At 45.0% G+C, this 15611-nt stretch overlaps 1 protein-coding gene across 1 annotated transcript; it reads right to left on the reverse strand.

The window, feature by feature from the left end:
* Window positions 1-901: 901 nt before the first annotated feature.
* CRYBA1 (crystallin beta A1) lies at window positions 902-8919 on the reverse strand. Its single transcript, XM_003812705.5, has 6 exons — window positions 8552-8919; window positions 6242-6306; window positions 5148-5266; window positions 3249-3390; window positions 1668-1810; window positions 902-1259 (listed from the first exon to the last, which is right to left on the reverse strand). The coding sequence occupies exons 1-6, from the start codon at window positions 8580-8582 to the stop codon at window positions 1112-1114; spliced, it is 648 nt and encodes a 215-aa protein (XP_003812753.1). The 5' UTR covers window positions 8583-8919; the 3' UTR covers window positions 902-1111.
* Between the last annotated feature and the right edge of the window lie 6692 nt (window positions 8920-15611).

The following is a 15611-nucleotide window of genomic DNA, read 5'->3' on the forward strand; positions in this document are numbered from 1 at the left end:
AACTTTATGTTGAAATATGTGGCAGTACACACTGGAGAAACTTCCTGTTTCTTTAGTACTGATTTGTCACAAGGTGAAAGGAAAATCAATGCCAACTTCAACATTATTAGAAAGAGCAGGAGACGGGAGGAAAGGACATAAAAACATTTACCAAAAGTGTCAGTCGCTATAGAGATTGATAACATTTAGGTCATATGCTTTATTGTTCTTTGAGATAAGGAATAATTGTCCTTGGCCTGGTGAGTGACTTGCAAGGACACAAAAGAGAATGTGAAGTTTTATGGAAGCTTAACTTAAAAAATTCTCATCCAGACAGGCGCAGTGGCTCAACACCTGTAATCCCAGCACTTTGGGAAGCCACAGTGGGTGGATCACTTGAGCCCAAGAATTCGAGACCAGCCTGGGCAACATAGTGAGACCTCATCTCTACAAAAAGTACAAAAATTAGCCAGGCATAGTGGCAGGCACCTGTAGTCCCAACTACTCAGGAGGCTGAGGCAGGAGGATCACTTGAGCCCAGGAGAATGACGCTGCAGTAAGCCAGATCGCACCACTGCACTTCAGCCTGGGTGACAGTGAGACCCTGTCTCAACAACAACAAAAATTCTCATCCACAGGCCGGGCGTGGTGGCTCACGCCTGTAATCCCGCACTTCGGGAGGCCGAGGCGGGCAGATCACCTAAGGTCGGGAGTTCGAGACCAGCCTGACCAACATGGAGAAACCCCGTCTCTACTAAAAATACAAAATTAGCCAGGTGTGGTGGTGCATGCCTGTAATCCCAGCTACTCGGGAGGCTGAGGCAGAGAATCACTTGAACCCGGGAGGCGAAGGTTGTGGTGAACCAAGATAGCGCCATTGCACTCCAGTCTGAGCAACAAGAGCAAAATAACTAAAAAAAAAAAAAAAATTCTCATCCACTTAGGTGTGATTTATGTGAAGCATGGTAGTTAATTCAGTCTACAAAGTTTTTTTTTTTTAAATGACGTTTATTGTGGATTTCAGCAGCTAACATTTGAAAGCAATGTCTGTGAGCAGAACATAAAACTTATTCTAGAGTGCTTAGCAAGGTCTCATGCTTGAGGAATTATCGTACTTGGAGGTTTTAATCAGCTACTGTTGGATTCGGCGAATCGATTGGATCTGCGAAGTCTGGGCATGAGAGCCCCACTCTCTCCAATGTTTATAGTCTCCTCCATGATGGTCACATTCCAAGATATACTGATACCCACGATATCCAGGGTATTGGTAGCAAACCCAGCTAGGAAATTCAAAGTACATTTCATTATTAAAATCTGGTTAATACCCCAAAACCTGAGCCTCTTTACTCAACACAATGGTATGAGATGCTTTTAGGCTTAGAAAAAATAGCTATCCTAAATGTGTCAGGCACTATTTGTAAGCATAATATGGCTATAGCTAGTTAATTAGCCTTAATCATCAAAACAGGTATAAGTAGTCAACGTAAATTCTTCCATAGAGGCATGTCTGGGGGAGATAAATCTGCAACCTTAAGTGGTAGTTGGTATAAAGAAATTGAGATTCAAAATTATGTAGAACTAGAATGTGTCATCTATACCGATACATATGAAATCTGATTAAAACATAACCATTGATGCAACCTCAGGAGTTACTTTGAAGTATATTCCAACCCTGTTTTTGTACTTACGCCCCACTTTGTATCTTCATGGAGCCGACTTCGTTGTTGAACCAACCCATGGCTTGCAAGGAGGGGTAGTCGTCAGAGATCTCCCACTGGCGTCCCATAAAGTTTTCCTTCTCAAAGATGGTCATCTTAGACTCCTTATGATTCTGTAATTCAGAAATTGTTTTAAAATGTTTAGTACTAGTGCTATGGCTATCATTCTTCATGTTTTTCAAAATTGGAACACTTTTGGATTATACAAGGAAGCACATGATAATTTAAAAAGATTAAGGCAACAGATTTGTGAGAAAAAAGTTACCCATAATTTTGTTTATTCCAATTTAAATACCATAACATTTTGAATGTACAAATAACTGATATACTATTTTGGAACAATGAAGAGGATTTGACAGTGAGAAAAAGTACTAACAAAATGCAGCCAACCAAGGGATTAATATTCACTAATGTGAAAAAAGATCTCACAGATTATTACAAAAAGTAAGCCCAAATATGTATGTGTGCGCTTGCGTGTGTATGTGTGTTGTTGGATATAACCTGTATGTCCAGTAGGGGACATGAATACTACACAAGCATTAAAAAGACAGAGACTAACCTGTATGAACTTCAAAAATGGACAAAACTGTTTGGTAATAGAAAGTGGTAGGGGAGCAATTGAGTGGAAAGGGACACCAGGGAACTATGATGGAATGTTCTTTATATGGTTAGGGTGTTGGTTACATGGATCTATATATTTTTCAAAACTCATGAGAATATTCACTTAGGATCTGTGCATTTTACTGTATGTCAGTTATACCTTAGGGTGGGCAAATGAAATGTTTTTAAAAGTGAGATTGAAATAATTTCCAGACAGGCAACTATTTATTTGGATTAGAACTATTTAGGTTAACTTCTCCACCAGTTGAATTTTGGCAAGACTTTGAACCAAGATGAGATTATTAACCAAAATCACGAGAAACTCACACATAGACTGAATATTTGGAAAGGTTCTAGCCCAACCTAACTCCTAATACAGGGATCATTTTCAACACACCCCTTAAGGTCATTCTGCTTTCTGCTTGAACTGTTTCCAAAGACCAGAAACATCCCAGCCTGATGCATTATTGAGTAATACTTAAGTGTTCAGAACAAGAAGATTATTATCAATCAGTGTAGATCGATACTGGAAGACTTGCCTATTTCTTCAGTCATTCCCACTTACTGAAAGGTTACTTCAGCATTTTCCTGTTTCTGCAGTAAAAATGTTACACAGATTGAAATTTAACTGGCCAAGGATTTACTTTTTGCTGCAGGGTAAGCACTTTCACTCATTTACTAGTGTTTCACAAGTTTACTGGGCTCTTGAGTATCCACTTATTGCCACTTGTAAGACCCTTAGTTTTAGCTTAAGGGAAGTACCACCTGGTGGAGAAAAATCAAATAGCAGGCTTAGAGAAGAAAGTGATGTTTTCTCTTTTTTTACTTTTGTCTTTTTTCCTGCCACATTCAGCATAACTGATGAGAAATAGAATAGCATGAACGTCAGTCTGTCCACACCCTCTTGTCCCATCCCTCATATGCACGGAAGTGGAAATTTCAGAGACTCACAGCTGAACAGATGGGGCGGAAGGACATGAGACGCTCAATGTGGTAGGCATTACTCCCACTCCAGGCATCCCAGCGAGGGTATTCTCCTCTCTCCAGGATAAACTGTTGCCCACAGAAGCTGGTATGCTCATAACCAATCCAGCTGCCAAAGACATGTAGTGTTTGTTCATGGTGTTCAAAGCCTATATGGCCTTGGGGAGAAGGCATCTTTCATTTTAGATAAGTCAATAGTGGGGTAAAATATCAAGCCAATCCCAGTAGAGCTGTACAAAGTAATTTGTCACAAGAGTTGAGGAATGAGTTGACAGGTATACTAAGCAGGTTAGTGAATGTAATATTTGTTTGGGGGTTATCACTGAAAAGGTCTATCTACTTCACTGGTCTGAGTGAAGTGTATTAGCAAAGCCAATCTAAAATAATATTTCCTGGCTGGGTGTGGTGTCTCACGCCTGTAGTTCCAACGCTTCAGGAGGCCAAGGCAAGCAGATCGCTTGAGCCCATGAGTTGGAGACCAGCCTGGGAAACATGGCGAAACCCCGTCTACAAAACTCAAAAATTAGCCAGGCGCGGTGACCCACTACTGCAGTCCCAGCTATTCAGGGGGCTGAGGGTTGAGCCTTGGAGGTGGAGGCTGCAGTGAGCCAAGATTGTGCCACTGCACTCCAGCCTGGGCAACAGAGTAACACCTTGCCTCAAAAAAAAAAAAAAAAAATTTTTTTTCTTTTTCTCCAAATCACCTATTCTCTACCTGTTTCAGGATCTAGTGACTGTTGCAAGCTTGTCCAACCTGTTGCCCAAGGGCTGCATGCAGCTCAGGACAGCTTTGAACGCAGCCCAACACAAATTTGTAAACTTCCTCAAAACATTGTGAGTTTTTTTTGTTGTTAGGTCATCAGCTATCGTTATGGTATTTTATATGTGGCCCAAGACAATTCTTTCAGTGTGGCCTAGGGAAGCCAAAAAGATTAGACACCCCTGGACTATTGCTTTGGCTCAAGCCAAACCTGTTGGCTTCTTCTTAAGAAAGCACAGGGATGAACAAGCAACTGATGGATTACTAGTCTTTTTTCTTCCTGTGACTTGCGAGTTCTTTCTCCTAGTGCCCCATACCTGTACTTAAAACTTGAAACACTCAGCTCAGTTTTTCACAACTGGGTCTCAGTTAGTGATGACACCTTAAAGTGTTACATCTTTTAAAGGACTGAAGAGCTTAATTTTGATGGCAAGCAACTTGTGGAAGCCTATCCACATGCAAGGCCAATTCTGCCTAGTCAAGGGTGAGTCTTTTCCTTAGGTATTTTCAGGCTAATGATAAAGGCCTCAACTACTCTGCCAAGAGTCAGAGGACAAAAATGAGAGGGTCTCCCTCACCAAGATTAACCATCAACAAGAAACTGCCTGAAAGATGAATCAGGAGCTAATATGTCTCTGGAGTCGTGGGGTTAAGGTTTTTTTTTTCATAAAGAAATTAGCTAACAGTGTCTGCTCTGGGATATGCAGGAGGAGAGTTAGCCATGAAGAGGCAGCCACTTGACACTTTCTTCTCTACCAATTTTCTGCAGGCAAGAAAAACTCAAGGGTCTTGTGGCTGTTCTGAGGGCACCCTAGGTAGCAGCCTGTGAGCTCCAGAAGCAAAATTTTGATTACTGCCACTGTCCCACCCCATTGTATGTATTTCTTTATCCAGCCCCTGAAATCTAGTACCAAGCCACTAAGAACCTCATGTTCCTTCCTTCTAGCTTTGGCTTACTAAATTATGCATGTAGTGATTTCTTTCGAGGCCTGTCTCCGAGAAATGACTAGAGCCTAGGGGAACATCCTTCTTCCCCTATCCCCACTCTATGGTCCCCTGTCTGAAGGGACCTTCAGGTCTGCGGTTCTGCGGAAGTCCATACTCACGCGCCACTTTCCACCTTCAGGGACCGGACATTATCAAAACTGCGCTCAGAGACATTTGGACAGGAGCTGGTGAACTCCATCCTCTTGCCCTGAAAGTTCTCCTGATCATAGATGGTTATCTGAAATGAGATTGAATGGCGCAAGAGAGCTAGAACATCAGGAAAAACAGAGGTCCAGGTCAACAGCTTAACTTCAGTCTGACTCTGTGCTTTCTGTTACCAGCTGTAGCCTGGGATGCCTGATGAGGTCTCTTCCAGTGTAGACAGGGCAGGAAGGGGTTTGAATTAATGCCACTGGTTGGTGTTCATTTGCCCAGAGTAGGGATGAGGTGGAAGGAGGATTGGTTTATGATAGAAATGGTCTGCCAGGGATAATATCTAGACCAATGGACAGGCCAAGGACTTATGGGCTCCCATTCCACCACAGTTCCTTCATAAGCATGGCCCAGAGGCCAGGATTCTGGGAGTCCCAGGAGCTCCTTATAGATTCTTAGCTTCTCCAGCCATACCCCCTATAGAAACCTAGAGTGTAAAGGAGAGTTATGGTCAACCCTTTTTGTACGTTGAACTAAAACCTGGCTTGTGGACCTGGCCAGAGGACCACTCCCAAAGCTGTGAGCTGGCCTCGGAGTTGACCCAATGAGGAGAGTGGGGAGTGTTGGAGAGAGGCCAGTGAGAAGCCTGAGGATCAGCCACTTCGGCCAATGGTTAAAGCCAACCTCAGGATGGGAGGCTGAGTCCTGTAATTTATTTGGGATCTAGTAGTAAATATCTTTATGGGCCCTCATTTTCTCCATGAACATAACTGTTGCTGGGCTGCTGTATTTTAAGATGACTTTAGTGGGGAGGAGAGAGGAGTTAGGAAACTAGGTATCATCTCCCACCCATCAATGGCATCCACAGTCATCCTTCCTTTGTCCAGTGGGACATCCTGAGAGATCCTTCCTTCGACAGCACTGGAGCTTGTGTGGACCTTTCCCCTACAAACTGGGGTTTTTCTGGTCAGTCACTGCCTTATGGACGAGCACAGGCCTGGGGCCTGCTCTGTGCAGCATGTCACCCCTGCCCTGTTGGATGTGATGGGGGTGGGCTTACCTTCCATGGCCCCAGGGACCCCGGCGTAGGGTTGGTCTGAGCCATCTTGGTGGTTGGAAGGGTTTCTGGAAGACAGAGCACACACGAATGATGTGGCCTCTTGGGAGGAGGGTGAGGTGAGGGAATGCCTCGAAAGGTAAAGGAGACTTGAAGTCTGCAAGACAGACTTTGGTTGGAATTCTGGCTCTGCTGCTCACTAGCTGTGCCTCGGGGTTTTTTGTTGTTGTTGTTGCTATTTTGAGACAGGGTCTTTCTCTGTCATCCAGGCTGGAGTGCAGTGGCACAATCTCACTTCACTGCAACCTCTGCCTCCTGGGCTCAGGTGATCCTTCCGCCTCAGCCTCCCATGTAGCTGGGACTACAGGCATGCACCACTATGTCCAGCTAGTTTTTGTATTTTTAGTAGAGATGGGGGTTTCACCATGTTGGCCAGGCTGGTCCCAAACTCCTGACCTCAAGTGATCCACCGCGCCCAGCCTGAGCCTCAGTTTTTCCATTGGTAAAGCTTCGACATGCAGTTATTGTAAGGATCAGAAATAATAGGCCGGGCACGGTGGTTCACGCCTGTAATCCCAGCACTTTGGGAGGCCAAAGCGGGCGGATTACCTGAGGTCGGGAGTTTGAGACCAGCCTGGCCAACGTGGTGAAACCCCGTCTCTACTAAAAATACAAAAATTAGCCGGGTATGATGGCACACGCCTGTAGTCCCAGCTACTCAGGAGGCTGAGGCAGGAGAATCGCTTGAACCCGGGAGGCAGAGGTTGCAGTGAGCTGAGATCGTGCCACTGCACTCCAGCTTGGGCAACAGAGTGAGACTCCATCTCAAAAAAAAAAAAAGAAAAAAAACAAGGATCAGAAACAATAATGCAGGTAAAGCACTGAGACCCTGTCCTCTCATTTGCTTTCAGGTGACAGCATTACCTCTGTCTGCAATATAAACTCTTTGGCAACCACCTAGGCCAGACCCCTCATGTGACTGGCCAAACAGCCAGCCATGCCAGGATCCCAAGCCCCAGACTCCCTCGTAACCCTTCACGGTCTCATCCTTATCTGGCCTCTTTCTGCTTTTCTTTTTCTTTTTTTTTTTTGAGATGGAGTTTCACTCTTGTTGCCCAGGCTGGAGTGCAATGGCGCAATCTCGGCTCACCGCAACCTCCGCCTCCCAGGTTCAAGCGATTCTCCTGTCTCAGCCTCCCTAGTAGCTGGGATTACAGGCATGTGCCACCATGCCCGGCTAATTTTGTATTTTTAGTAGAGACGGGGTTTCTCTCTGTTGGTCCGGCTGGTCTTGAACTCCCGACCTCAGGTGATCTGCCCGCCTTGGCCTCCCAAAGTGCTGCGATTACAGGCGTGAGCCACCGCGCCCGGCCATTCCTTTCTGCTTTTCTATCTCCTAGATCCTATCCAGCCTTGACCTTGCCTCCTCAGAGGCTTTCCAGCCTTCTCCAGCCCACAGCCACTTGCTTACTTTCTTGATTTATAGCACTCATCACAGTACCAATCTGTGTTCTGGTTGGATGTCCTGGTGAGCACCTCAATGGCAAGGCCTCGGTCTTCTAGGGGATTGGTATAGCATCGTGCTGAGCACATGTGGAGATGAGGGATCAGGGGGACATTGAAAAAGACTTATTGAAGGAAAGTGAAGAAGAAAAGAGTTATAATACTTACACTCAAAAATGGCTATCTACATGTCCGGCCCTGTTTTAAATGCTTTACATGCATTCATGCATTTAATCTTCACATACAGACTATGAATTAAGAATTATCATTATCCCCATTTTACAGATGAGGATACTGAGGCTCAAAGAGGTTAGGTAGACAGTGAAGATGGTAGGACGAGTTTTTAAAAAGGAAGGACAGAGCAAGAAAGAGGAAGGAAAAGTGGGGGAGGAAGGGAAGAAAGAAGACAGGCAGGTGTGTATTAGGTTTCTTAGGACAGACATTCATGGCCCTCCTCCTGGCTGGTATTGGGCCCAGGAATGATGCATGTAAACTCTGTAATATATTTTTCCATTCTGAATCTCTGAATAAGCAACATTTCCCAGGTCCTGCTCCCATACCTTCTCCCTGCTCGTTTCTTGGGGGCCCATGCCCATCCCCCAGCCTTAGTTGCTAGGGCAGTGGTTATTGCTATATAAGTGACTCCTCTTGGGGTGACAAGAGAAGGCTGTCTTCCGCCAGAGTTCCCCACTCTTCTCCAGCCACCCTAGAAGGCTCTACACACTAGGCAGGAGAACTGGGCCCTCTCCTGGGCATGTCTCTGCAGGGCAAGGAGAGGAAGGGCAAGGGCACCCTGAGGGCCTTACTCACCCAGCTCCTGCTGCTCAGCCTGGGTCTCCATCTGGTACCACTTGCTCTGTGGCCCTCCTCTTTATAGCCCTGCGGCCTCTGGCCTCTGGCCCTGTCAGCACTCTGCTCTCCCTCTGCCTTTGTTCCTCATGATCCCCAGAGCTTTGGTGGCTCAGCTTGCTGGGGCCTTTGTTTAAACCAGGGATACAGAAATCCAGAGAGGCCCCTCTGTTGTGGGCGTGGCTGGCTGCTGCAGGCCTTGGCTGCTCTAGTCTTTCTTAATCTCAGAGCAGCTAGGGGGTGAGGACAGAAGTCTCTGCCATGAGTATTTGTCTCTTGTCCTTCTCCAGGTTCCTCACACCACCTTGGGATCTTCCTAAGACCTTAAGACCCTGGGAGACCCCATGTCATATCAAACACATCAAAATGCACCTCACTTCCATACAGGATGTGCATTTCTTGTTGTTTAAAAATGTGAAAGAATTATTGTAATTCTGAACTCAATATGAGAAAAAATGGTTCATTGTATTCTTGGGAATCTTTATTATGCTGTATTTATATATAACTATGTAAGGGTTGACCTCAATTATAGTTGACTAGCAGACATGTGTCTCTCTGTAGCTATTTTATTAAATATTCCTTTTAATTTTGCAATTTTCTTTAAAAATTTTGGAGCTATAACTTTTGGGTTTTTTAAAAAAGAATTAAACCATTTATTGAATAATTCCTATATATTAGACATGTGCTAAATGCTTTACTTAAAAAGTTTGAATTAAATACTTTTCCACAACAAAAGAAAGAAATACTTTTTCACAGCCACCACAACAGTGCTATTTTCACCTCCATTTTCCAGATTAAGAAACTAAGAGAACAATCAGGTGACTTGCCTAAGGTCACAGTATTTATAATGGCAGAGCCAAGACTCGAATCCAGTTCTAACCAACACAAAAGTCACTGCCCTGCACTGGCCCTCCCTCAGGAGTAATGCATAAATGGCCCAAAAAATTCCAGGAGAGGAAAGAGACCCCCCTGGCTAGAACTGCAGTTCTGAATATAAACACTGAGCATATAATGGATGTAACTTATCTGTTTCAAAAGGGGAAGGAGCCTAGAAATGAAGCAATTTTTCCTCCTCAAATGATCTTGGCTGCCTGTCCCTTTGTCTTCCATGTTAATTCCTTTCACCATTCTGCTCCCAAACAGGCCAGGTCCCACATCAGTTCCAGGAGGAAAGGGCTCTTTCAGCCTGCGGGTCATCGTTGGGCAGCAGTAGGAAGGGGAAGAAGGCAACCCTCTGAATACCTCCTTTGGACTCACCATCTAGATGTAAAGGGTTCACCTGCTCCATCTCAGATTCCCGGGGGCCTTCCTGTGAAGTTGTCTAGGCAAGCGGTGATAGGGACCTAGATGTCCTTGCTTCTCCCCTCTAGCTCACCCAGGCCAGGGGCGAGAATTCCTGCCACCCACACCTTCAAAACCAATTTTTTTTTTTTCTTTTTGAGACAGAGTGTCGCTGTGTTGATTAGGCTGGAGTGCAGTGGTGCGATCTTGCCTCACTGCAACCTCTGCCCCCCAGGTTCAGGTGATTCTCCTGCCTCAGTCTCCTGAGTAGCTGGGATTACAGACACCTGCCACCATGCCCGGCTAATTTTTTTGTATTTTTAGTAGAGATAGGGTTTCATCATGTTGGCCAGGCTGGTCTTGAACTCCTGACCTCAAGTGATCTGCCTGCCTCGGCCTCCCAAAGTGCTGAGATTACAGGCGTGAGCCACTGTGCCCGGCCAATTTTGAGGTTTTACTGAATTGTTTTAGGTCTTTGGAAATCTCACAGGCCCAAGTTACTATGCGTATAGTACCTTAAAGTGTAAAATGACTTCTCCCAGAAACTTCAGGACACTTGATGAAGGTAAGGTAGGGGAATCGTGGGCCTCCCCAGGGGCCCTGAATGGGAAGATGTGTTCTGCAAGCATCACAGATATTGTGAGAAGCAAGAGGCTGCAATGGATGTGGAAGGCTTTGAGCCAGGCAGATGTGGGTTCAAATCCCAGTTTCCTGGCTGGGAGATTTGAAGCAAGTCACTTAGACTCTCTCAACCTCAAAAATAGAATATCTGCCTGATACATTGTAGGCTTATGACTCCTTACCCTACTCTCTTTCCAATGAAAGATACTATTGAAAATTTCGCTGGGCACGGTGGCTCACGCCTGTAATCCCAGCACTTTAGGAGGCTGAGGCGGGCGGATCACAAGGTCAGGAGATCGAAACCATCCTGGCTAACACGGTGAAACCCCATCTCTACTAAAAATACAAAAAATTAGCCGGGCGTGGTGGCGGGCGCCTGTAGTCCCAGCTACTTGGGAGGCTGAGGCAGGAGAATGGCGTGAACCCGGGAGGCGGAGCTTGCAGTGAGCCGAGATTGTGCCACTGCACTCCAGCCTGGGGGACAGAGCGAGACTCCATCTCAAAAAAAAAAAAAAAAGAAAAAAGAAAATTTCATAGCAGCTTGGAGAGAAAAAGAAAGTTCTCCCAATTCCTCTGCAATCTCTCCAGTCCCCGACTCAAGTTTCATCAGTGTCCCCTTTTCTTCAGAACCAAAAATCAGGGGGTGAGGTCTGGTATGTATTCGAGTATTTGCAGATTTGGGTAGAACGTTCCAGACCAGGGGTGTCCAATGTTTTGGCTTCCCTGGGGCACATTAGAAGAATAATTATCTTGGCCCACACATAAAATATACTAACACTAATGATAACTGATGAGCTAAAAAAAAATTGCAAAACAAATCTCATAATGTTTTAAGAAAGTTTATTAATTTGTGTTGGGATGCATTCAAAACTGTCCTGGGCCACATACCACCTGCAGGCTGCCGGCTGGACAAACTTGCTGTTAGACATATAAATCTGATGCTAAGCATGGCACATCGCCCCAAGGATGTTTCTGATGCCTTGATTAACTCGTGATGTCTGGACGGATGTCTGGCAGGGGACAGAGTTGCTTTTGGTATCATAGCATGCTCTGGCCACCTGGTGGCTGTGCAAGGGCTTAAAGCACTAGCTGTCTATGGTTGGTGATTCTTCTTTCCTTTCCCTTCTCTTCCTCCTTCCTTTCTTCTCCAGAATTAGGGTCTTTGGGAAACACTCATTTAGTCATTTTTTCAATCATCCACTCTTAGGCTGGCTTAGGCCCTCACAGTGTGTCCTCATGTCATCCTGTGCTTTTCCAATTACACAAGATCACGTTGATCATGCTGCAGAAATTGCTTTAGGAACTAGAAGTACTGGTTTCCAAAGGTTGGGGGGAACTGAGGCACTTGGGCCTCAGATATAGGACAAGACTTTTCATAGTATATTTTTCTGTAATCTTTAAATTTTGAACATTGGGAACATATTTTCTATTAAAACTAAGTGATTTTAAAAAATAAAACATTGTTTACCTATCTAATTCTTCCACTAGCCTCCATACTCTATAAGGGCAGGAGCCTCATCTGTCTAGTTCACTGGGTTTTTTTTTTTTTTTTGGTTGTTTCTTTCTCTTTTTTTTTTTATTAAGACAGGGTCTCATTCTGTTGCCCAGGCTGGAGTGCAGTGGCATGATCATGGCTCACTGCAACCTCCACCTTCCGGGCTCAAGCGATCCTCCCAACTCAGCCTCTCAGGTAGCTGAGATGATAAGTGTGCGCCATCATGCCCAGCTAATTTTTGTATTTGTTTGTAGAGACAGAGTTTTGCCATGTTGCCCAGGCAGGTCTCGAACTCCTGGACTCAAGGGATTCACTGGCCTCAGCTTCTCAAAGTGCTGGGATTACAAGTGTGAGCCACTGCACCCTGCCTGGTTCATTGTTACGTCTTCGGCTCTAAGCATAACTTCTAGCTCAATAAGTATATTCTGAATGAATGAATGAATGAATGAATGACTGGGTTTTGTGATTCTGGTGGCATAGTCCTTATTGCTAGGAGCACCCAGCTGAGTTTGGCCTTCTCACCCCAGCCACAACTGGCCTGCTTGGGCTTCACACACCCTCAGCATCGTAATATGGGGGCTTTACATCCTACTGAATTGCTAGTACATGGAGATCAACTTAGCTAATTTTTAATTTTTGCAGAGAAGCGAGGCTTTTATGTTTGATTGAAAAGCCCAAACACACATGCACAGAACTATAGTGGTGGTCGGGTGGGAATCAGGGTTATTGTGAGAACAATTTACAAATATCCATCATACATTCCTGGAGTCATAAGTCCTCATCTGGCCTCAATCCACTTTTCTCAATCACCTTAAGTCCTGAAAGATTGAGGATTCTCAGCTCTCCAGTACTGACCACCAAGCCTTCCAAATGTCAACTCAATATAGTTTTTAACAGAGTTCTGGCGGATTCCCCCTCTGACATTGTCTGGCACTGCTGCTTCCCTTGCGGCAGCCCCCAGCCCCATCTCATTCCAGGAAAGTTAAAGCAGAGCCACTCAAAGAGTGGTAATGAAGGGAGCAACCAGCTTGGAATCCCTTCTCCCAGGCTGAGTTTGGGTCTCTCCTGTTCATCCTTATTAATAATAACTACAGCTTACTGAGCATTGACTGCAAAACCAGACAGTGTCTTTGTAATCCTTACCACAATGCCGTGAAGTAGATAATAATACCCATTTTACAGATGAGCTAACTGAGGTTCTGAGAGGCCAGGGAAGTTCTGGGCCAGGGAACCTAGCAGGGACTTCAGTACATGTCTATCTGACTGCAAAGCCCATCTTCTTTCTTCCTGGCACAAAGTAGGGTGATAATATCTACCTTAACCACTGCTATCAGATAAAGGGAAATAAAGGGATTTAGAGCAATGCTAGGTACTCAGAACTCATCACCACATGGTAATTGCATTACTGACTGTGCCAAGTCAGATACCATCTTTTGCTAAATTCTCATAGAGACAAGTGGGAGCAAGTAGCACAGATTTTAGAAAAAAAATTCAGATAAAAAATGTTTCCTTTGAATTTGGAAAATTCACTCCATTTTTCTTGTTTTCCGATATTTTTCTTTATTAAATTTTAGCAGTGTATTCTGTCAGTCTAGTTTTCTAGAGGGCATGGATCTTTTGGGGACACAGGTTGCAAACTGTGTTCTCAGCCTGCACACTCATTGCACAACTGAATGAGACAACTGGCTGTCCAGCGGGGTGCGCTGTTAGATTTAGAGGTGATATCTGACATTAAGAGGACCATGACAGCTCCCCATATGTAACCAGGGCATTTCGAACCTTGGGCTTCTGGACACCAGGGCTACATGCCAAGCAGCATAGATGCTCAATGGAATTTTGTGGATGGCTTTGACTCCCTGGCCTTGCCTCTAGGCCGGGGGAGAGGGAGTGAGGTCATGGGGCCAGGGAAGCCCTTGGACTCAGCACTTTGTGGTAAGTGCACAATGGAGCTGGCCAGGCGGCTGAGCAGCACTTTTGTTGTGTGGGAATAAGCAGGATGGGTACAAAGCAAAGGGCCCAGTCAGCGTTCAGCCTGCACCCACCTCCCCCATGAGGGGCTGCTGCTGCAGGATCTTGTTTTTTTGCCCTGTGCCTTTCTACCTCTTTAAACAGGCAGGGGAGCCAGGGCCTGGCTGGGCCTGAAAAGGCAGTAGGGCAGGCACTGGGGGAGAACTTGCCTCCATTTCTTTCTGAACCCTTTCTGAGGTCATCCATTCCTCTGCTTCCAGGCATAAAAGGATGCCAACCTGCTGGGAGAGCTGTTGTCCTAAGGGCCCAACCTCCACAGCCTGCTTGCTCTGTGTGTAAATGACTCAGAGCATCTCAATTCAACTCAGTCTAAGTGAATTTCTCAATACTGCAGATTTAGTCACTTCCTCTCAACTAGAACCCCTATGAAACAGCTAGAAAAGTAGGTACAAGGATGGGACTTGTCCTATTGTGTGACACTCAGCCCACTCTCTCCACTGTAGCCAAGCAGTCCAACTCTGTATCATTCAGGGTTGCTAGACTGAGCAAGTAAAAATATAGGACACTAAATTAAATGTGAATATCAGGTAAATAATGGCTTTTTTTTTTCCAGTATCAGTAGATCTCAAACATTTTTTTCTACTCAAAAAATATTTGTTGTTTATCTGAAACTCAGCTTTAATTGGGTATGTATCCTGCGTTTTATCTGCCAACCCTAGTCTCATCTTGCTTTTGTCTGGAGCATCCCATGATCCGCCTCTACCAATCTGCTTCTCTTTTGTCCTTTGGAGAAGACAGTGTAGAGTCACCACCTGCAGGAAATCTTTCCTGGCTTACCCAGGCTGACCAGCCAACCACAGCATCCTATAACAAAGAGGAGAAAGGAAGAAAACCAATATGTTTTTAAGTCTTTTTCCAAATGTTATCTAGTTTAGTGCTCCCAAATAACCCTGGGAGATATGCCTAACTAGCTCCATTTTCTAATGCAGAAAACACTCAGAGAACTTATGTTATCAACCTGAGGCCACATAAGCTAGGAAGTGGCAGAGCCACATTACAAACTCAATTCTCTTTGTTTCAAAAATCTGTATTTTTTATCATGTTGCTTATAGGCATCCCTCTTCCTCTTGACTTGTGTGAACAACAGAGTAGCCAGGAAAGCAACTTTATTCTCATCTCCTCGGCCCCTTTATTTATTTCTTTTTCTGGTGGGGCTAGTTTCTCTTCTTTGCCTTAGGTGTAAATTTGAATGGTCTCATGGCTTTTCTTGACACTTGTTGGTAATAAAAAGTTAGATGGTTACTTTTATTTTATTATTATTATTATTTGAGACGGTCTTGCTCTGTCACCCAGGCTGGAGCACAATGGCATGATCTCAGCTCACTGCAACCTCTGCCTCCTGGGTTCAAGTGATTCTCCTGCCTCAGCCTCCCAAGTAGCTGGGACTACAGGTGTCCGCCACTACGCCTGGCTAATTTTTGTATTTTTAGTAGAGATGGGGTTTCACCATGTTGGCCAGGCTGGTTTCAAACTCCTGACCTCCGGTGATCCGCCTGCCTCAGCCTCCCAAAGTGCTGGGATTACAGGTGTGAGCCACCACACCCGGCCTATTTTATTTTATTTTTTTGAGACCGAGCCTCATTCTATCACCCAGGC

The sequence above is a fragment of the Pan paniscus genome, chromosome 19, assembly GCF_029289425.2.
Source record: "Pan paniscus chromosome 19, NHGRI_mPanPan1-v2.0_pri, whole genome shotgun sequence".
NCBI lineage: Eukaryota > Metazoa > Chordata > Mammalia > Primates > Hominidae > Pan > Pan paniscus.

Coding starts and splice junctions, on each gene's coding strand:
- CRYBA1 (XM_003812705.5), bottom strand. CDS start 8,582: ATGGAGACCCAGGCTGAGCAGCAGGAGCTGG. Junction 6,307..8,551: donor GGCTGAGCAGCAGGAGCTGG/GTGAGTAAGGCC, acceptor TCTGTCTTCCAG/AAACCCTTCCAACCACCAAG. Junction 5,267..6,241: donor GGTCCCTGGGGCCATGGAAG/GTAAGCCCACCC, acceptor ATCTCATTTCAG/ATAACCATCTATGATCAGGA.